Source organism: Pygocentrus nattereri, chromosome 17, assembly GCF_015220715.1.
Source record: "Pygocentrus nattereri isolate fPygNat1 chromosome 17, fPygNat1.pri, whole genome shotgun sequence".
Classification (NCBI taxonomy): domain Eukaryota; kingdom Metazoa; phylum Chordata; class Actinopteri; order Characiformes; family Serrasalmidae; genus Pygocentrus; species Pygocentrus nattereri.
This window is the reverse complement of record NC_051227.1, coordinates 13,919,599-13,941,217: the sequence shown is the minus strand read 5'-3', so window position 1 is coordinate 13,941,217 and position 21,619 is coordinate 13,919,599. Positions and strand designations below refer to the sequence as shown.

The 21,619-nt window shown below is 40.9% G+C and overlaps 1 protein-coding gene across 1 annotated transcript in view; it reads right to left on the bottom strand.

Moving 5' to 3' along the window:
- Nucleotides 1–5,980: 5,980 nt before the first annotated feature.
- Nucleotides 5,981–21,619, bottom strand: part of ca8 (carbonic anhydrase VIII) — a 33,051-nt gene continuing 17,412 nt past the window's right edge. The window contains exons 4-9 of the mRNA XM_017706334.2: nucleotides 20,947–21,042; nucleotides 19,829–19,891; nucleotides 19,147–19,195; nucleotides 16,690–16,802; nucleotides 14,031–14,201; nucleotides 5,981–6,557 (exon numbers count right to left, since the gene is read on the bottom strand). Of these exons, the coding sequence (XP_017561823.1) occupies nucleotides 14,067–14,201; nucleotides 16,690–16,802; nucleotides 19,147–19,195; nucleotides 19,829–19,891; nucleotides 20,947–21,042 (456 nt within the window). The 3' untranslated portion in view covers nucleotides 5,981–6,557; nucleotides 14,031–14,066. The remainder of the gene's footprint in view (nucleotides 6,558–14,030; nucleotides 14,202–16,689; nucleotides 16,803–19,146; nucleotides 19,196–19,828; nucleotides 19,892–20,946; nucleotides 21,043–21,619) is intronic.

The following is a 21,619-nucleotide window of genomic DNA, read 5'->3' as shown; positions in this document are numbered from 1 at the left end:
AAGAAAGTAATTGAGATCTATCAGTCTGGAAAGGGTTATAAAGCCATTTCCAAAGCTTTGGGAATCCAGCGAACCACAGTGAGAGCCATTATCCACAAATGGCGAAGACATGGAACAGTGGTGAACCTTCCCAGGAGTGGCCGGCCGCCCAAAATTACCCCAAGAGTGCAGCGACGACTCATCCAAGAGGTCACAAAAGACCCCACAACAATGTCCAAAGAACTGCAGGCCTCACTTGCCCCAGTTAAGGTCAGCGTTCATGCCTCCACCATCAGAAAAAGACTGGGCAAAAATGGCCTGCATGGCAGAGTTCCAAGAAGAAAACCACTGCTGAGCAAAAAGCTCAATTTTTCCAAAACACATCTTGATGATCCCCAACACTTTTGGGAAAACATTCTGTGGACCGATGAGACAAAAGTGGAACTCTTTGGAAGGTGTGTGTCCCATTACATCTGGCGTAAAAGGAACACTGCATTTCAGAAAAAGAACATTATACCAACAGTAAAATATGGTGGTGGTAGTGTGATGGTCTGGGGCTGTTTTGCTGCGTCAGGACCTGGAAGACTTGCTGTGATAAATGGAACTATGAATTCTGCTGTCTACCAAAAGATCCTGAAGGAGAATGTCCGACCCTCTGTTCGTGAACTCAAGCTGAAACGAACTTGGGTTCTGCAGCAGGACAATGATCCTAAACACACCAGCAAGTCCACCACTGAATGGCTGAAGAAAAACAAAATGAAGACTTTGGAGTGGCCTAGCCAAAGTCCTGACCTGAATCCTATTGAGATGTTGTGGTATGACCTTAAAAAGGCCGTTCATGCTCGAAAACCCTCTAATGTAACTGAATTAGAACAATTCTGCAAAGATGAGTGGGCCAAAATTCTTCCAGAACACTGTAAAAGACAAGTTATCGCAAACGCTTGGTTGCAGTTGTTGCTGCTAAGGGTGGCCCAACCAGTTATTAGGTTTAGGGGGCAATCACTTTTTCACACAGGGCCATGATGGTTTGGATTTTTTTTCTCCTTTAATAATAAACACCTTCATTTACAAATTGCATTTTGTGTTTACTTGTGTTGTCCTTGACTATTGTTTAAATTGGTTTGATGTTCCGAAACACTTAAGTGTGACAAACATGCAAAAAAACAGGAAATGAGGAAGGGGCAAACACTTTTTCACACCACTGTATATATATATATATATATATATATATATATATATATATATATATACATACACACACCAATCAGGCATACAATTATGACCACCTCCATGTCCATTTTGTCAGCTCCAGTTACTGTATAGAGCCCACAACCACCTATAGCCCCAGGGTCCACGAGCAGGTTAAGGCACTGATGTAAATGAAAGATTCCCAAAATTAAAATATCTTGTATTATGCAGGATAAAACATAAATAAAGTACAATATAGCCTAGCATATTGGAACAAGTGCCTTAAAACAAGTTTCCTCAGTAGGGCGTAAGAGGGAAGAAAAACACTTTTTAGGAGGCGAGTGAACTTATGAACTTCTCAAGGCCGAATAGCCAAGATGGAAAAACACCAGCAATCGTGCTAGGGTGTGCTAGGATGTACCTGGTACATTGTCTTTTTTAAAAATGACACAGATCGGACTTGGAGATAACGATTTCCACATGGTTCCATAATTGGACATAATGATTCCATAAGTTAGACGTATTGGCATCAATTTGGACATAATGGTGATGTAATGAGATTAGGAGATAACAAAAAAGGGGTGGGGTGACACCACCCTATCTTTACTGAGGGTATAAATTATGCGTGCAAACCCTGTATCTGTGTGAGTGTTGTCCGAAGGCCTTTGGGAAGCATTCTCATGCTCAAGAAGAATAAATGACCTGCACTTCTGAAATCCGAAGAGTCTTCTCGCATTTTTTAGTTCGTTTGATTCTTTTATTTTCCTTCAACAAACTGTTAAATTTGTATTTTACCAACCATAAATAATACCTAGGCTTAGTAGTCAAACAAGTGTCAAGCGACAACAGCACCCCTGTAGGAACCAGACAACCACCTCTAAAAGCTCCCTCTCACAAAGTTATTACATAAAATGATTATGAATACACTGCCTGATGTCTGATGTCTGTAAGTAGTTTTAAAAGGTATTCATCGTGGAGGAGTACAAGCAGGCCATGGTGAGACAAACAGTACCCAAGGAAAGGTGGAATTCCCTTTTCCAAAGCTGGAGTTCAAAAACGAAAAAAAAGCTATAGAGAAAATGTGAATCCTAACAACCACCTGGAAGAGCTGGTCGACCCCAAAACTGCCCCCATCAAATAAACAGCACTGAAAGCTTTCGTCTCTGAGAGAGAGGAGAAAATCAAGCTGCTTCAGATCTGAAAACATCCACAGGTGTTTCTGTCCATCCTTCCACTGTGAGAAGACCACTCAGCACTGTGGGTCTGAAAGGATGTGTAGCTGATCAAGAAGAACCTCACTGAGAAAAGGAGGCGGACACATCAAACAAAGAAGCTGAACGATGGACTGACCACCCCAGTGTCCAGACCTCAGCACCACTGAATGGGTTTGATTAGTTCAGAAAATCATCAACCAGCTTCTAAGACTGAACTTGAAGGCGTGTCAGCAGGTTCTTTGAGGAGCTGAAAGTGAGGCTCCTGAGAAGAATGTAAGCTGGAATAAAGAGAAAGAGAGACTCACCGATCACTCAGACATCTGTGTTCATTTCTGTTAAATATATTTTGGCTTTTCTTCCTGAAAAGTGAATCATTTGTACTTAATGGTTGTTTTGACTTTAATGAAAGGCAGTCTCTGACTTTTGCACAGCGCTGTATGTTAACGAAACCATACATCCGAGCAGAGAACCACTTTAAAATAAAATAAAATAAACTGAACAAATGACTTCCTGATCACTTTCTTTCCACTGCAACAGATTACAGCCACCAACTCCCACACTAAAACTTTAACATTAGCGCTGATGCTGATGCTTTTATCTCTAATGCACAATAACACTCATGGCCTACTTCATCTTAACCACTTCCCATCAGCAGCTCAACGGCTCTGTGGTCAGACACATCATACTACTATAACTGCTTGATGACACACTCAGATAAATGTGATAATGTGCCACATTTCCTTTCTCTGCCTGAGGCCCGGCTGAGAAGTTTCTCTCAGAGAGAAAAAGAGAATAAGACGGACTATGTAGCAGCTCCAATCATCAGAGAGTAAACGCAGCCTGGAGGCTGGAGATTATATCATAGCAACCATAGGCATCCAGCTTTTACCAGCAGGAAGATATTCAGTCTGCACCTGACGTTAAAAACTGAGTTTAGCACGAGAAACACAAACTCACACATCAGCAAATCCATCAGTGAGTGAATCACTTCTAATCTGAATACACATCAACACAAAATAACCCCATAAACACAGTGAGAAGGACGGCGCTAACGCTGGCTTCCTATTCCCCAGCTTCTTGTTCGAGCTGGTGCAGCGGTCACTTTCTGGTGCCTGAAGCTGCACCATTTAAGGTGGAATGGGAAAATTTGAACAAGAAGCAGGCTGATGCACCATTTAAGGTGGAATGGGAAAATTTGAACAAGAAGCTGGCGAATAAGAAGCTGACTTCAGTTTCATGTAAGAAGGTGCTAACTCTAATCTACTATGAATATCTACATGGATTAAAGATTGGTGTAATTTACCTACAAAGCATTAACCATCTATTACATGAAGTTAAGACCCCCTGAACAGACTACTAAATTACATAAGCTTAATATAAAACCAGAGGAGAAACAATCACATCACCAGGTTCTCTGAGCTTCACCAACCACACGATCGTATCTACACATAACATTACACAGACATGAGCGTCGGTCACTGCGTTCCCTCCGTTATATAATCCTATCCTGCTTTCTGAGTGTGATATTCTTGAAATAGTGGAATTTTGGACAGTATATTTTTTAAACTGCGGCTCTGTAATGGTACTGATTGCAGTCCAGCAGCAATGTTGACCGCCCTAAGATGGGGGCGCCATGGATGTACCTGGCTGGACTCGGCATCTAGGTCTGTATATATATATATATGTTAGCAATGTTACAGGCTCACTGTGTCCAATACATAAATCTGCACAGCACACAAGTCTACAAGTCTGCTGTACTTTACTTTGCTGCTACAAGAGGAAATGTTAGTGTTTAGTAACTGTTACACTTCCATGGATCTGCCAACTGAACATGTGATCAGGTTACAGCTACATTATTGTGACCACAAATGCAGTCAATCTGGTATCTGAAGTTCGTTTCCTTAGTTTTAGCACGAGGCTAATAATAGGCCCTTTTCATTTTTCTGCTGGACGTTCCTTTTGTAGGACCCATGCGTCAAACACAAGGCGCACGGACCGGATCAGGCCCACCACACAATCCTATCTGGACCATAGAAGTGTTTTGATATTCTGTTAACATTAGCTCGTTTCACAATCCGCTGCGCTACAGTCCCCAGCAACCTAACCCCAACAACAGTTTATGGGACAGTGGTTACACCTCAGTTCTTCACAGTTCTACACCAGTCATATCACCAAAATGCATTTCAGCTGCAGTTCAACCAACATAGACAATGAACGTCAGCTCAGCAGCTCAGAAACTGAGCCCAAGTCTTAATGAACCTGCAGCAAAGAAAGGATCCCAGGGGTTTAGTTCAAACAAATAGGCAGACTTAAAAGACTGAGCAGCTGGGGACGTTTAAACTTGATATATTTCAAGTGTCATGTAATATTTCAAGGTTTACTACAAGTGTCTATATTTTACTCTATAGGTTTGTGGATATTTTTAATAAACAATGGGCAGTTTGGATTTTAGCACAACGTTAACTAAAAATGAAATTAAAACATATTTTTCTCTGGCCCACAGATTCAATGAGATTCTTTAACACGGCCCTTTTACTGGTTGAGTTTGACGCCCCTGGTGTAGAGCTCACTCAGGTGTTAGAGTCTGATGCAAAAACAGCCTCATCTCAGTGTCAGAGATCTGTCAGCTGACGATGAGCAGATGAAAAATGGTTTATGCCATTAATAAGGGAATACATTTTTTCCTTATGGACGAAAAGATCCTGAGTGTCGGAATTTCACCGCTGCTGACGTTACACTGAATGCAGCTTGTGATTTAAACTGGCTGCTGCAGCCGCTTTCAGTGGAACAGTTTTTCGTTTTCTCCCTCTAAAGCTGTCAGTATCCAAGACTGCAAGTGTTTGGTGGGGAGACAATGTTCATTTGGTGTTTGTGTAAAACATCTGCAGTGGCACTATGGACCATGACGACCCAGGGCGCCCCCTGCTGGGATGTGCGCATGTTTAGCTTTTTGACAACGAGTTCATTGTAAGTGAGCTGTTTCAACATCTCCAGCTAACGTGGCTGATCTAGAGTTTTGGCTGTAGTTATTTTCACTGCCATTGATTTTATCTCTCTGTAGACGTCAGCTGACGTTACTGTGCTCTGATAGCTGTGAACCAATTTAGTCTGGACTCCCATGTTGTGTGTTTGGTTCTTCAACAGTTCTGGACACAACCTTGAATTCCGATCTCGGCAACTGTAACAAAGATAAAGTGATACACCCTTGTGATACAAACGCGTGTATTTTCTAAGGTTAATAACTGTCCAAAAGGCAACAGCAGGACTTATTTTACCCAGCATTTATGCACTTCCGTATCTTGTGAAAAGGTTTCTAGTGGACTTGATTATGTGGTTTCTGACACCGTATGACTCACTGCTGTCTGTAAACATGGACACAAGTATGTTAACAAAGTTAAAACAGTGGCTCGAATTTTGTCCAAACTTCTGTCCACCACTTTTTTATTCAACACTCTTTTAATAATATTACTGTTTCATAAAAATGGGTGGAGTTCCCCCTTCAAAATGTGTGGCATGCACTGTGTATAGAAATGTAAAACTGCAGAAACCGAAGCAACTGAAGCCGAAATGTTACAATAACATTTTCAAACCATGAGAGATTTGAGGTAAAAACTGTGTTTTTATTCATAACATTAAACATTAAATCATATAATCTCTCTGTGATACATGATGATGACGCAGTTAAGCCACAGTGGTATGATTATACTCGTGCTACTCTTACTGCATATGAGTTTGTTCATTACTTCGTTAATTAAAGTGTCCTAAAATGAACCTTCATCTTCCCGTTTTAAACAAAATCTTCATCGTCCAGTACGTTTTGCTGCTCCGTTGGGCTTGCCTGCTACATATCTGCCTCACAGACGGCACACTATTCATATGAGATGGCTTAGAAAATGCAAAACAAGATGAAACAAAAGGAATCTGAACAAAAAAACTTACTATTACTAATATAATCTACCAATGCTATCTCTGTTTTAAACTGGAACCGTGAGATGTTATTTAGATGTTATTGGGTTTCTCTTCCGCTGGTCCTGCTGGCTGATTTGGACCCAGTGCTGCTGTATCTTGCTGTAAAGTTGAAAGCAGGAGCTGTCTAAGATCCATTTGATCCACATTTACATCAGCCAGGCCTCAGTGAGGATACTCTAAATCCTTCATCCAGCTTTGCTTCTCATGCTGAAAGACAGGACAAAATCCACAGTGATTAAACTAGTATATTTGTGCTCGGCGTGCATCTATACACCAATCAGGCATAGCATTATGATCAGCTCCTTGTTTCTATTATATCAGCTCCACTTACTGTATAGCTGCACTTTGTAGTTCTACAGTTACAGACTGTAGTCCATCTGTTTCTCTTTCTCTGATACTTTGTTAGTCCCCTTTTACCGTGTTCTTCAGTGGTCAGGACCCCCATGGACCCTGACAGAGCAGTGTCCACTCACTGTCCACTCTATTAGACACTCCTACCTTGTCGGTCCACCTTGTAGATGTAAAGTCAGAGACGACAGCTCATCTGCTGCTGCACAGTTTGTGTTGGTCATCCTCTAGTCCTTCATCAGTGGTCACAGGATGCTGCTGGCTGGATATTTTTGGTTGGTGGACTTGATCTGACTTTATTGTTCAGTCCAGCAGTGACACTGAGGTGTTTAAAAACTCCAGCATCACTGCTGCAAATGATCCACTCAGACCAGCACAACACACACTAACACACCACCACCACCACCACGTCAGTGTTACTGCAGTGCTGAGAATGATCCACCACACAAATAGTACCTGCTCTGTGAGGGTCCATGGGGGTCCTGTCCACTGAAGAACAGGGTAAAAGGGGGTAACAGAGTATCAGAGAAACAGGTGGACTACAGTCTGTAACTGTAGAACTACAAGGTGCAGCTATACAGTAAGTGGAGGAGATGGTCAGAATACTATGCCTGATCTGTAATCATAGCATGGAAACAACAGCAATTCTTCTCATTTTTTATCATTTGTAAGGATCAAACCTACTGTCAATGCTCAGCATTGTAGAAATAGACATTTCTGATCTTCTTAAAGGGCCCATATCATTAAAAAAAACAGAAATTTAAAATTAAATTAAATAAAAACTACTGAATGAAATGGTTATGAATTCACTGCCTGATGTCTGAGAAGCTGTTTTCCGACAGTTTGGACATGATTTTATACTAAAACAGAACTTTTTACAAAATGTTCTTGGTGGAGAGGTACATGCAGGGTGTGCGGCAAAGAAAACCCATTATTTCAGATTTTCCACTATTTTTCCATCATCAACAATCATATAAACTCAGAAGACTGGTGTAGGTTCACTGGTGGTCTCTGTAATTAACCATTTTGAGAATCCCCTTTAAGACAGAAACAGATAGGCCGTTAGTTTTAACCAGACTTTCATGATATCAGAGCTGAGAAATCTATATAATTATTCCTACACTGGAGACAGATATAGATTAAAAACCTCCCCCACCTCCAAAGTCTCAGTTTAACCCCTGCTCAAAAGAAGCTGCAGCTCAGCCTTATGGGACCTTCTCAACGCGGTTTTGGTCACTGTGGCCTCATTGAGGTGGGCTGAAAATAGTGCAGCACTCTGTATTGTGCACAAAGTTGATAATACCACAACACAGCGCAGTGCACTGCAGTGCAGCATTGCACCCACGCAAACCACCTGGCTAAAGCCACTAGGCATTTACAGTTCGCGTTGCCATGGAAATGGGCCTGACCAAGGCTGGACGGAAAATTTGCGACAAGCAACATCCTCCAGGTTGGTACAGCAGCGGTTAGCCAAAGAACTAACACAGCAGTTTAAAAAGCTGGCTAACTCACCTGTGATAAAGAATAAAAACACAAAAGCAAATGCAATTCTATCAGATAATTGTATTCCCACCACAGAGCAGGGCTGCACAATGACCTGCAGCAAACAAGTGTAGATAACTAGTGTGGTTGGTAGCTGTGCGCAGCTGCGGTTAGCCAATCAGCTAACAAAGCAATTAGCAAGGTGATTAACTTGTCTGCCACAAACAGTAAAACCACAAAAGTAAAGATAAAGACTGAAAATATGTCACACATGTGGCTGTGTATAGCCAGTGGGTCCTTCATATGTCAACAAAGCCAAATCGTTAGCGCTATTGGTTGCAAATTCAAAGAGTGTGAAATTACACTAAGTAATGTTTTATGACGCTAGAGGAGCTACAGAGCAAGTCCAAAATTAATGTGTTTTTATAGAGCTTTTGTGCTAAATGGCAGTTTGTAAATGCTGTATTATTTCATACAGAAAAAATACACTAATTTTTTCAATTTAAAATATTTAAACACTTTTATACTTTTTTTTTATACTTTTATACAATTTATACTTTGGAGCCTTTTGGACTTCCAAAGAACTTTCTAACAGTGGCTCATGAACGATTATCTCACCTACCAATCCCCTCTCAGTAGCAGTAACGCTAACCAATCAGCACTCAGTAGCTGTAACGCCAACCAATCAGCTCTCAGTAGCTGTAACGCCAACCAATCAGCTCTCAGTAGCTGTAACGCCAACCAATCAGCTCTCAGTAGCAGTAACGCCAACCAATCAGCTCTCAGTAGCAGTAACGCTAACCAATCAGCTCTCAGTAGCAGTAACGTTAACCAATCAGCACTCAGTAGCTGTAACGCCAACCAATCAGCACTCAGTAGCTGTAACGCCAACCAATCAGCTCTCAGTAGCTGTAACGCCAACCAATCAGCTCTCAGTAGCAGTAACGCCAACCAATCAGCTCTCAGTAGCAGTAACGCCAACCAATCAGCTCTCAGTAGCAGTAACGCCAACCAATCAGCTCTCAGTAGCAGTAACGCTAACCAATCAGCTCTCAGTAGCAGTAACGTTAACCAATCAGCACTCAGTAGCAGTAACGCCAACCAATCAGCACTCAGTAGCAGTAACGCCAACCAATCAGCACTCAGTAGCAGTAACGCCAGCCAATCAGCACTCAGTAGCAGTAACGCCAACCAGTCAGCTCTCAGTAGCAGTAACGCCAACCAGTCAGCTCTCAGTAGCAGTAACGCCAACCAATCAGCTCTCAGTAGCAGTAACGCTAACCAATCAGCTCTCAGTAGCAGTAACGCTAACCAATCAGCTCTCAGTAGCAGTAACGCTAACCAATCAGCTCTCAGTAGCAGTAACGCTAACCAATCAGCTCTCAGTAGCAGTAACGCCAACCAATCAGCTCTCAGTAGCAGTAACGCCAACCAATCAGCTCTCAGTAGCAGTAACGCCAACCAATCAGCTCTCAGTAGCAGTAACGCTAACCAATCAGCTCTCAGTAGCAGTAACACTAACCAATCAGCTCTCAGTAGCAGTAACACTAACCAGGAGTAACACTAGCAGGAGATTTGCAGACACCTTTTGCATGTTTTAGATATAAAGGGTGAAATAAGAAGTGGCTGGGTTTATCTTAAACCGGCTCTAATTGCTGATAAGCAAGTATATTATATATTGCTTAATACGTTGACAAAGTTTGGAGCAAACATCTAAGTATTTAGACATGTAGTTAGCACAATGCTAACCTACACATAACATGTTTTATTCTCCCAAAAAATAATTTAATACATACATGACACATAAAAAATGATTCAACAATACCTCTTTTCTGTGAACCAATATTCAGTGCATCCCTATAGAATTCATTTTAGTTTCTTTTGCTTCCAATGTCAGGTGGTACAACTGTCTTACCATATATGTTGATTAAGTAAGATAAAAGGTAAATCTAAGAGGTAATTTAGTCATATAAAATTAAAATAGTTTGGCATGATTCTATGTTTGAAAACTTTAAAAAGTTGCAAAAACATTGCAAAAAAAGGCAAATTTAAAAGTGCTTGACCCAATATTTTGACATGCTTTTACGAATGAGGGGGCCATGTATTTCAGTGTAAAAAAAAAAAAAAAAAAAAGACCAACGGCGACCTTCAATGTGCAATGCGAAGGTCATTATCCCTTTCACAAATATACTTTGTATATAAAAGCTTCGATGACACTCACTATATTTAAGATATTACATGCACATAGATATAAAGGCAAATATATATATATACAGATACAAAAACGTACAGCATGTCTTATTTGCCATTGACCCAGCCACATTTGCCTTGTGGTTCCAGTGTAAGATTACAATCATGGTACCAAAGGACACTGTGGGCCGTCTTTTGAACACATTTAATTCTCCACAATTCTCCAATTCACTGCATGTAACCCTGTTTTGCTGTGTCAGGTCATGCCTGAAACAGCTGAACACAGCCTGAGGGTTTGAGTGAGGAAGGTTTGTTTGTGTGTGGAGTGTTACAGGGTGTTACGGAGTGTAGAGTTACACTCACAGGGGTGGATTTTCTCCTCTCAACAGCAGGAGAAATACCTGCGGCTGCTGAGCTGAGGAGTCTGAGCTGTATTAACTCGAATACACACCCAGCTGTACCCTCCCCACTCCTTCCACCCCCTGCTCACCCTCTCTGATCTGACCACAGGACCATTACATATCCATTACACCCACACAATATCTCTCTGTGTCAGCGTTCGTCCCTCAGACTGACCAGGCGCTCAGTGAGGAGGAGGAGGAGGAGAAGGAGGAGGAGGTGTCTAAAAGCGCTCTTTACAAACTGAAATAACAAAACCACCTGCTTTTAGTTCCTATAGAGGACATATAGATGATTTCTTAATTAAAATTAAAATCATGATAAATCTATGCCTTTGAACTTTACTTTAAAATATCTTTAAAAACACTGAATAAACAAAAAATGCAATGTGATCGTGCCATTGCCCAAAACTGCATGAGAACAGAAATGTACCAGCAAGATTTCTTAGATTTTTTTAACAGAATACATGAATTTACTTTCCAAAATTAAAGAAACAGCTGGAAATATTTCGCTTTTAGCTGTGTGCATCCATTCAGCCCCATTCGTTTCAGTGTGCAGGAGTGTTAGCTTAGCTTAGCAAATATGTACCATTTTGACAACTTGCGCAGGAACATTAGCTTAGCTTAGCATACATGTAGCATTCTGACTTAACGTGTGCAGGAATGTTAGCTTAGCATACATGTAGCATTTTGACTTAACTTGTGCAGGAGCATTAGCTTAGCATAGCATATAACAGTGAAATAGCATTTTCACTGTTAACAACCTTATAATTCAGAGGATTCATTGACACTCGGGAGGTTTGGGGGGGTACACAGGGGGTCCTGTACACAAGATAAAACATCAGCTTTGGAACCAAGGAAAGTCATTCAGTTCTGCCAGAAAAAAACAGCTTTTAGCCGTTTGGACTAATATGCAAATCAGCTTGTTACATTCCAGCCAGGTGTGTTGTTTCCTGATCTGTGTCGCTGACGCCAGTGAAGTAAGCTACAGAACCTGGACTAAACCAGGATGAACTCACATCAGTAAACCCAGAGAGGTTTTACTAGCTCTACTTCAGCCATGCACAGCTGTAGTGAGTGATATGACTATTATGACTGTACACGATCCTCTGACCAAGCACACATATATCATCCTCTCCATCTGTAAACTCTGTGCTAGGTACGAGGCGGCCGTGGCACCATTTCAGCAGCTCCTGATTTGGCTTCAGGCAAAAGGTCAGCTCATCTTTCCCAGCAGAAGCATCATATTTAAGAGAACCTGCACTGAAATTCACTTATCAAGCCATTTCCAGGACGCTGAACTTTATCACTTTACACAGCATTTCATTGCTGTGACATTACACTTTATCGTTTAACAGTTTTAACAGTCACATTTTAGAAATATTTTATGACAAATGGATGAATAGAAATTATTTGTCATTATTTACGTATTGTCAGGCTTATTAAGCCTAAACTGTGGATTGTCATAATAGCTTTCTTGGTTTGATACAAAGCCTTAAAAACTAAAACTGTCCAGTCAGGATTGTTTTCTCTGTGGTATCTAGGCAGATACAGCCAAGCGAGCTCTCCCACTGGTTAGGACTTGAGGAGCTGGATGGATGGATGCTTTTGTATGGCATGGAGCTGTTTGTTGTTCAAGCCTTCTGTTGGTTTTTCAGTAGTTTTGGGGCAATTTCTCTATTTTGGTTTTTCCAGCCTTCTTTTCCTCTTTTTTCTTTTCTTTTTGTTTAAATACCCACCTGAGCTACGTACTATATAGGTGCCCCCTCTACAAAGGTGTGACAAAGGGCTGCTGTTTGCAAAAGCCTTAAGTGAGTCCACAGGTGTGCCATGTTGGGCCTAATCAGCCTGAGTGCTTCTGGGAATTGGAGTTTCCTGAACTTATGGCACCTCAGGCTGGGCCCTTACACAGAGTTCAAGTTCAGTAAAAGCAGCTTGCTGCAAACATGAGTGGCGAGCACAGCACAGGTAGCGTTCAGTGTGCAAGCAGCTTAAGCAGGTTCCAGGTACATACAAGCTCAGATATATGATAATGTCTGTTACAAGCTTTAAATGTGTGTTTAATCTAGTACAGCCAATGGTTCTATCTCATTAAAAGTGTGTGTGATCTTTGACTTTCCCTAACAGCATGAATACTGTCTCTAATACTGGTACAAATATTTGGACGTGTGACACGGTTTTCCTCGAAATAAACATTAAGATTACACTTTAATGTGGTCAGTTATTATAAATCAGCTAGAGCACAGCATTTAGCTCCACCCACACAGTCTGACCGGTTAACAAGTGTCTCCCGTGTTGTTGATGAAAGATTTCTTTCTTTAAATCATGACTTCGATCTACTGCAACCTAATCAAATATATCTCCACCACTATTGCTTAAAGAAAACATGTACATTTGTATTAAAAGCATCACGCAGGTCCTCCCTTATCCCAAATGCTTGGGTTGTGGTTTTAGCACTGCATCACTGTGGCCTAAATCAGACTCTCTTACAGCCTCATTTCAGGATGAGTAATGAGTGCACCCAGGTGCCCCCCAAGGAGAACTAAAATAGACAGTTCTCCACACAATACCGTAGCTAGTCCTAGATTAGAGTGAACTGGGTTATTCTCCCACCAGCGTGCCATTGTTTAGAGGTGCCAAAGACCACTGGGAGTATGTGGCCCATTTTCACTTGAATTATATTATTAATAGATGATCAGAGTGAGAGATCTGACCTGAAGGTCATGCATCCACATGAGACATACTGTTAATGGACACTTCATTGGAAACTGCTTCATTGGTGTACAGTAGTGTTGGCCGGTTTTCTAACCCTTCATCAGTGGCCTTTTTCTGATCACTGAGCTGCTCTTGGCTGGATATTTTTGGGTGGTGGAACCACACTCTACCATGGAAGTGTCACTGCTGTGCTGAGAATGGAACATCACCCAAATACAATCTGTGTTTCTATTAAAGTAGCCAGTTAGTGGAACTACAAGGAGGGTGTTTCTAATAATGTGGCCAGTTAGTAGAAGCACAAAGTAGGTGTTCCTAATAAAGTGGCCACTTAGTGGAAGCACAAGGTGGGAGTTTCTAATAAAGTGGCCAGTTAGTGGAAGCACAAAGTAGGTGTTCCTAATAAAGTGGCCACTTAGTGGAAGCACAAAGTAGGTGTTCCTAATAAAGTGGCCACTTAGTGGAAGCACAAGGTGGGTGTTTCTAATGGCGTGTAAATTAGATTTTTTGCTAAAACATCACTTTAAGTACAACTGTCACTCAAATTTACCGTTAGAGGATAATGGTGGGTCCTAGTGTTGCGGGTCTACTGGAAAGCTGCCCTGACCAGCCGGTCACTGAGAGGCTGTGTTGGGCGGAAGTTGTCCCCTAGCATCCCGTCGTTGCCTTCAGGAAGTTCCGCCCCCTTAACATGTGACCTGAGCCTCCGAAACTCTTCAATCTGAAGCGCAAATGAAAACATCTTACATGGTACACACAAAAAAGAATACAAGAAAATGTAGGATATGAGTCCTTTAACCCTCAAAAGTCTAGAATTATTATTATTATTTAGCTACACAGTGTATTTACATTACTGTTCATATGAAATCACATAATTACCCACACAGTTAATTAAATAATGACACACACTGACATTCAGTTTACACTCAGTCTTCTTCCTAGCAACACAAATGTACACAGATTGCAAGTTTAGAATCTGCACTTTCCACATAATTTCTCCACTTTTTCAGTGAACTACAGTCGGAGATCATTCAAAATATTGAAAAACAGGCATTTTAGGGCATACAGGCCACGAGAGATGCTGAAGGGTTAAACGCTGATGGCTTTTCTTCAGATTGCTTATTGTAAACACACGTTATGCAGTTCCCAGAGGAATGTGCTGATTACACACTGACTGATGAAGCTGTGTGTGATTACAGGTTGGTATCAGATGCAGAGCTTTATTTACCACTATCACTATCGGGCTGACCGTTCTGTCAGTATGATAAGACAGAGTTTCAGCAGCTGCAGGACAAATCTGTGAGTAAAAATCAGATATACAGGATCATCAAAGTCCGCTTGGCCTGCTTTAAAGTGTGCCCTTTGCCTAAAGGATCAATATTCAGCAAAAATGATCAAAAATCCTTTAGAAGCTTGTTGACGGGGACACTGACTCTTATGCTTTTTCATAGGTCAAATGGTTTCCACCCAGTACAGCAGCTTAACATGTGGAACAATACCAGAAAGTACGTTCAAAGCAAAGGCGTGAAGGCCAGTTTGTTAAAGTCATCAGACAAAACATCCTTAAAGAGTGTAGCCCATCGATTAAAGGGCTCATATCTCATTTTTTCCCCCTTCACAACAAAAATGGCTCTTTTTGTTCCTGTGATTTTAAGGCTGAAATGTAAATGAGCCCTGTGCCTCTTTTCTAAAGGCCTTTTTGGCTGAAACAGTCCTTATAGCTTTAGCTTGACTAAAAAAATGCTATATGTAAATGTGTTGGCTTATATGACATTTTATGACATCACAAAACAGAGAATTCCAAAAGCAGTCTTGGCTGAAACACACCTTATAACTTCAGCGTGAGCGAGTGGGGTTAACCTGCTGTAGGCAGAGTAAGTGAATATACTGTATGTAAAAATGTTGGCTTTTGTGACATCACAAAAACACTGAATTCCTAACAAACTGTTTTTGTAAATTAGTTTCCACATCTGGACGGGGGAGTGAATGAAACTTGAGTGCTCACATACTAGATCTTTTATTTAAAAAGAAAAAATGGGAATCAGTTTTCCATGATATGGGCCCCTTAATGCACAGTTGATTTTAGCCATCCTAAAGCCCAGCAGTCATCAACGTGCAGCTCTGTTTCTGCCCTGTTGTGGCTCCACAGCAGAATCAGATTAGTAGGTAATAATAAAATAATCCTCCTTTACAGTAAAATAAAGCTCTGCTGATCGTGCAAAACAGTTTAACAGTAAATGGACTTAAACGCTGGAGTTAATGTAGAACTGCTGATTCACCCTTTAACCCTGAAAATCAGTGCAGATGGTTGGTCACAACACAGACAACAGTCTGCAGTGAGAAACTGACAAACACTAAAAAGTCACAAAGCTGAAGTGTCATTCAAATATTCTCGTACCACCTTAAATGGTGCAGCAGTTCCATTTTGGCACCTCAAGCAGAATATAAGGTGGAACGGGGAAATTAGAAGAAGAAGCTAGTCAATGAGAAGTGACTTCAGCCTCTTTCTGTTCTACTTTTGTGGAAAAGTTTCCTGCTGGAGATGCGAGAAAAGCGGCTGTAGCTGAGCTGAAGCTTAAATCACAGTAAAGTACGTCTGTGAATTAATTTATGTTATTTAGCCTGTATTAGCACATCAGCCTATATGAGACACATTTACAGCCAAGATGGCAATGAAATGGACATAAAATGCAGCTCTCAAGGTTTGATTTTTGTTGAAAGGCTCTTAACATTTGGGTTGCGATATATTGATTTGATTATATTCTAATAAATTATAACTGATTATAATAAAGATGTGGACACTTGATGTAGAGATTTGTTTTGATGTGACGAAAAGATTGGAGTAAATGATATGATGCACACTGTATAAGCGAGCATCTTTCTTACATTTTTTATTTTATCTCATTTTTTATTTTATCTCATTCTATTCTTTAAAATCTATTGTTACCAATTGTCAATGTTATCAAAATGTTTGTGTAGAAAAAGGAGATGAATGGACCAGTGGGATGGGAGGGATAAGGGGTCGTTTCTGGTCTGTTTCGGTTCTGTAATAGTGTGATAAAGAGCTGCTTGATTTACAGAAATAAAATTAAAAACTGATCACAAAATAGAATTGATTATGATAACATTCATTAAAGTATGTCCTCAATTGTTTGGCCAAAATAAATTATTTGCACTATTTTCACACAAAAGTAAAAAAAAAGGTTTACCTGCATCTGAGAGATGGTGAGAGGGTAGCGGTAAAGGATCCAGGTGACGTTCTCGCAGCAGGGAGGCGTGGTTAAAGAGCCTTCATACACCCAGTAATCTCTTAATAATGGATCTAAAGAGATGGAGAAACGATGCAGTTTCAGAGAAAACAGACCTTTGGTCGCACTGTAGCTCAGGTTGACCGTTAAAAGAAGAAGAATCAGTAGTTGCTGCCGCTGCCGGTAACCATTTTGTCTTAAAAGAAGTTTGAGAACCCAAACTTTGACAAATGGAGGATCAGACTTATTATTTGATACAAGAAAAAGTGAGGGAGGGTGAATCATCACCATTAAAAAAACGGAAACGAAATCGGGACAGGCGACAGCAGACAACCTGAAGGCCACCATAGGTTCTACTACACGGTTGGAAAGGAAGGGGTGAGGGAGGGGCATTCAGCTGGTTGCACTCTGCAACCTCACCACTAGATGCGACTAAATCTTACACACTGCAACTTCAGAAAGTAAGTTACTGGTCTGCCCAAAGTTCATTCAGACTTCTGATAGTAAGTTAGCAGAATAATACGTTTGCATTCTGTTCAAAATTTAAAGCCACATTGTGACATACATTATTAAAGCTGCACTGTGTAAGATTTGGGGGTTTGGAGCTCTCTCTGGTGGAAATGTGTAACTGCACACAAGGTGTGGAAGAATATTTAATAGCTTGGGTTGTGCCTCAGTCCCCTTCACAGATGAACTGCTGATAGAAATGCTGATTCAGTCTAAACTTGGTAAAGACAGTGAATTATCTGCTATTGTCATAAATATCTTCATTTGATTTTGAGAGCATTTCAGACCTAAAGCTACTGACCTGACACCTCTGACTTTTAATTGATAAGTGCAGGGTTTACAGGGTGTAATGCTGGGTTGACAAGCCAGACACTCAGACATATAACACATCATCGGGTTTATTAAAAGGAGGATAAACCAAAGGAATAGGGTTTACACCAGACCCGCTCAAAAACCAGGCAAGGGTTGAAAGCAAAGAGCCAATAAACAGGTAAACAGAGCCAAAGGGGTGAATCTGAAAAACGACAAAGAGAAATGAAACAGGGTCATAACAGTATTGAAGAGAAAGGCTTGATATGTACTGATGAAACAGGCAATACTTCACAAAGAGGGAATGAAACAGACGAGCATATGTACACACGTAAACAGGTGAAAGCAATCAGTATCGGATCTGCTGGCTGACAGCTGATCACATGACAAAGTGGGGAATCTTGGGAATTGGAGTTCATAATGTGGTTGGATTCCGACTGAGAGTCGGGAAGCTTGATAGAGGGAAACTCGCAGTGGCGCATGCTCATTGTATTTTAGTCCGTTTTTATCCTCCCCACTCAGTGACGCTGCTTCTTTCAGTTTTAACGAAAAACAGTTTTGACATGAGTTTGTTCCGGCCACGTGAGCTGATTGGTTGAGAAGCATTCTAACGGTGCTGCTATTTCACCGTAACATCACAGGTTTTCCACAGGCACTGTGTCACTCCGCTGAGATGTTGTTACTAAGCAACGACTTTGACAGTTGTAGGAGACGTTCAAGCCATCTGAACCTTTTTACTTCTTACTTTGCCACAAACAGTAATCGGACACTGTTAAGATCACATTTGACCGACAGCCGATTTGGTCAGTCTCTGAAGATGAGACGACACTAAATTCCCAAAAAAGTCGTTAAAGTCGTTGCCACTGAGAAGCTTTTCAGTCAGCAGCTGTGACAGAAGAACAGCTGAAGAACCTGGAATCAGCCAGAAATGAACCCAGTACCATTCACCAAACTAAATGGGCTGTAAGAAGCTTTACAGACTGGCTGGAACAAAACAACACTAATACTGATCTGGAAAAAAACTGACCAAACTGAGCTGAACCTGATATTGGATCAGTTTTATGGCTCAGTCTGATTTGGTCAGACTCTGAAAATCAGACCACACGTCTGGCGAATGGTGTTGGGTTAATTTCTGGCTGATTCCAGGTTCTTCAGCTGTTCTTCTGTCACTGCTGCGACTGAAAAGCTGCTCAGTGGTGACGACAGTTTGGGAATTTAGTGTAAGGAGCTGGAGAACGAACTGCCGGCTGAGCAGCGAGTGGGCGGAGCTTGTTACTCTGAAGTAGCAACAAGCTGCTCGTTAATGAACTATAATTAGGAGGAAGGAAATGAACATGAAAACATATTAAACGGCCCATTTTATTCATCTCTTACTGTATTTATTTAACTGTTGTATTAAAGCAGTAGAACACTCCAGGAGTGAGTTATCACCAATAACATCACGGCTGTGATGATCTACGGCCACCAAATCACAGCCTTGATGATGTCTCACCATAACACGCTCCCTCTCGGGTTCTACTGCTTAAATATGACACAGTGTGGCTGTAAGTTAAAACATCATAAAAAAATCTCATTATGAATTAAAATATTGGGAAAACTTACCAGGTAGTAACGTGTTAGGATTGAAACAAGGTATTATTTTTGTCTTTCCCTGAAACGACAAAACATTATTCATTAAAATGAAAGCCACCATGTCGCCAGACTTACCCTGAAAGCTCACAGTGCTCTCTGTAATATAAGAACACTTAAGCAAATTATGCAAAATCTCAATAATACAAACACATAATAATATTACAAATTAATTCAATTACAACAACTGTAATAATTCACAGCAAACCAATTAACCCTTCAGTGTCCAGCGACTGCATTTAGCTTGATGAGAAAAATGCTACTGAACTCGTCAGATTTGTCCAAAACAGTAAAAATGTTGTATAGTTGTACTTTAAAATATATATTTTTTCACATTAGGTCACATTTTCCTGCTTTTTAATCACACTCACATTTGGATTGTTATTGTTTTTGTAAAAGTCACGAGTCTCATGCGGCAAAAAGACTGGATTCAATGATGAATTAAATGATCAAATTTCACTTATTTCATTCATATGATTTGATCAGCATGAAACACGTCTTCAGGTTTCTGCTCAGAGCTCAGAGAATATACAGACCTAAGGACTTTCAACACAACAGATATGGCCATTAAACAGTATGTCTGTAGTATATGAGCTAGTATTTGTTTGTTTATTTATATAGTTTTGCTGTATGTGGCCTAATCCATATTTCTCACTTTGTATTGCAGGTCCTGCAGCACATCTGTAACAGCCTTCAGCCCCAGATGTTCCTTCCCAACCTACACACACAGCACAGCAGCACAGTCAACACATTTTGCACCATTAAAACATTTTGTGAAAGAAATGCTGACCTACATTAAAGTTAAGAGTATTCATTTCTTCTCCTATAAAGTTCAGTGGTAAAAGGTTTTCTGATGACATTAGCTATTATTAGTCACTGCCATGCCAAGTTGGTTATTTATAATGGTCTTCACAGTGAACAATGGACAATGGCCATTAAAGGGGAACTCCACCAATTTTATGCTAAAAATCCACATAATTAACTGGTTAAGATGTAAACAGAGGCATTCAGAGCAGTTTGGTGTGAAACTGCTGAAACTGTTCTAGATAATCTTACCGAGTCAGAACTGCTCACAGTGGTGGTGATAGGAACCAGAAGTCCGCCTCTAAAAGCTCCTCACAGAAACTTCCTACATAAAATGGTTATGAATTCACTGCCTGATGACTGTCTCAGTCATCTGAGCTGCTGTAAGCTGCTTTATGATAGTTTAGAGAAGATTTTGGCCTTATATTTCACCATTGTTGTAAAATGGGCCTTCCACCCGATGACACCTGGGATAGGCTCCAGCACCCCCCACGACCCAGAAGGAGAAGCGGCTTAGAAGATGTGTGTGTGTGTTGTAAAATGGATAAAACTCCCCTTTACATCACAGCAATGTAAGACACTCACATCATCTATATGTGGTAATGTTTTTGGTATGTGGTATGTTTTTGGGGCATTCATGGGCAGGAGGTCAGGGAACCGGCCTTGTGACCGGAAAGTCACCGGTTCGATCCCTTCAGCCAAAAGTACATGACTGAAGTACACTTGAGCAAGACACCTAACCCCCAATTGCTCCCCGGGTGCCGTGGATAGGGCTGCCCACCGCTGTGGGAAAGTGTGCTCACGGCCCCCTAGTGTGTGTGCTCACTAGTGTGTATGTGGTGTTTAACTGCACAGATGGGTTAAATGCAGAGGTCTAATTCATCTGTATGCAAAACACACTTGGCTATTGGTTTTGAATGAATGAAAGAATGAATGTTGTTGTTGCTGTTGAAAACCCACTGACCGTACCTGTACGAAGAGAGCGATGATGAGGATGCCGTTCCTCTTCCCCATGGCCTCTTCCACACTGTTAAACAGTGTACTGTTCCAGTGAATCATATGAAGCTACAAAACACAACACAAGTCCTTCTGAAGAACCCACCACCACGACATGCAAAGGGAGCATTTTAAAAGTTTTACAGTGGACACAATCCTGGAACACTTTGATTGCAGTGTTAATCTAAAGTTAAGCATTATTTATGTGTATTTATTATTAACATATATTTTATAATATAATTAAATATGAATTCCCCATCTATAGAAGCTCCTACCTTGTGCTTCCACTAACTGGCCATTTTATTAGAAACACCTATCTTGGACTTCCTCTAGTTGGCCACTTTATTAGAAAGACCCACCTTGTACTTCCACTAACTGGCCACTTTATTAAAAACACCCACCTTGTACTTCCACTAACTGGCCACTTTATTAGAAACACCTACCTTGTACTTCCACTAACTGGCCACTTTATTAAAAACACCCACCTTGTACTTCCACTAACTGGCCACTTTATTAGAAACACCTACCTTGGACTTCCACTAACTGGCCACTTTATTAAAAACACCCACCTTGTACTTCCACTAACTGGCCACTTTATTAGAAACACCCACCTTGTACTTCCACTAACTGGCCACTTTATTAAAAA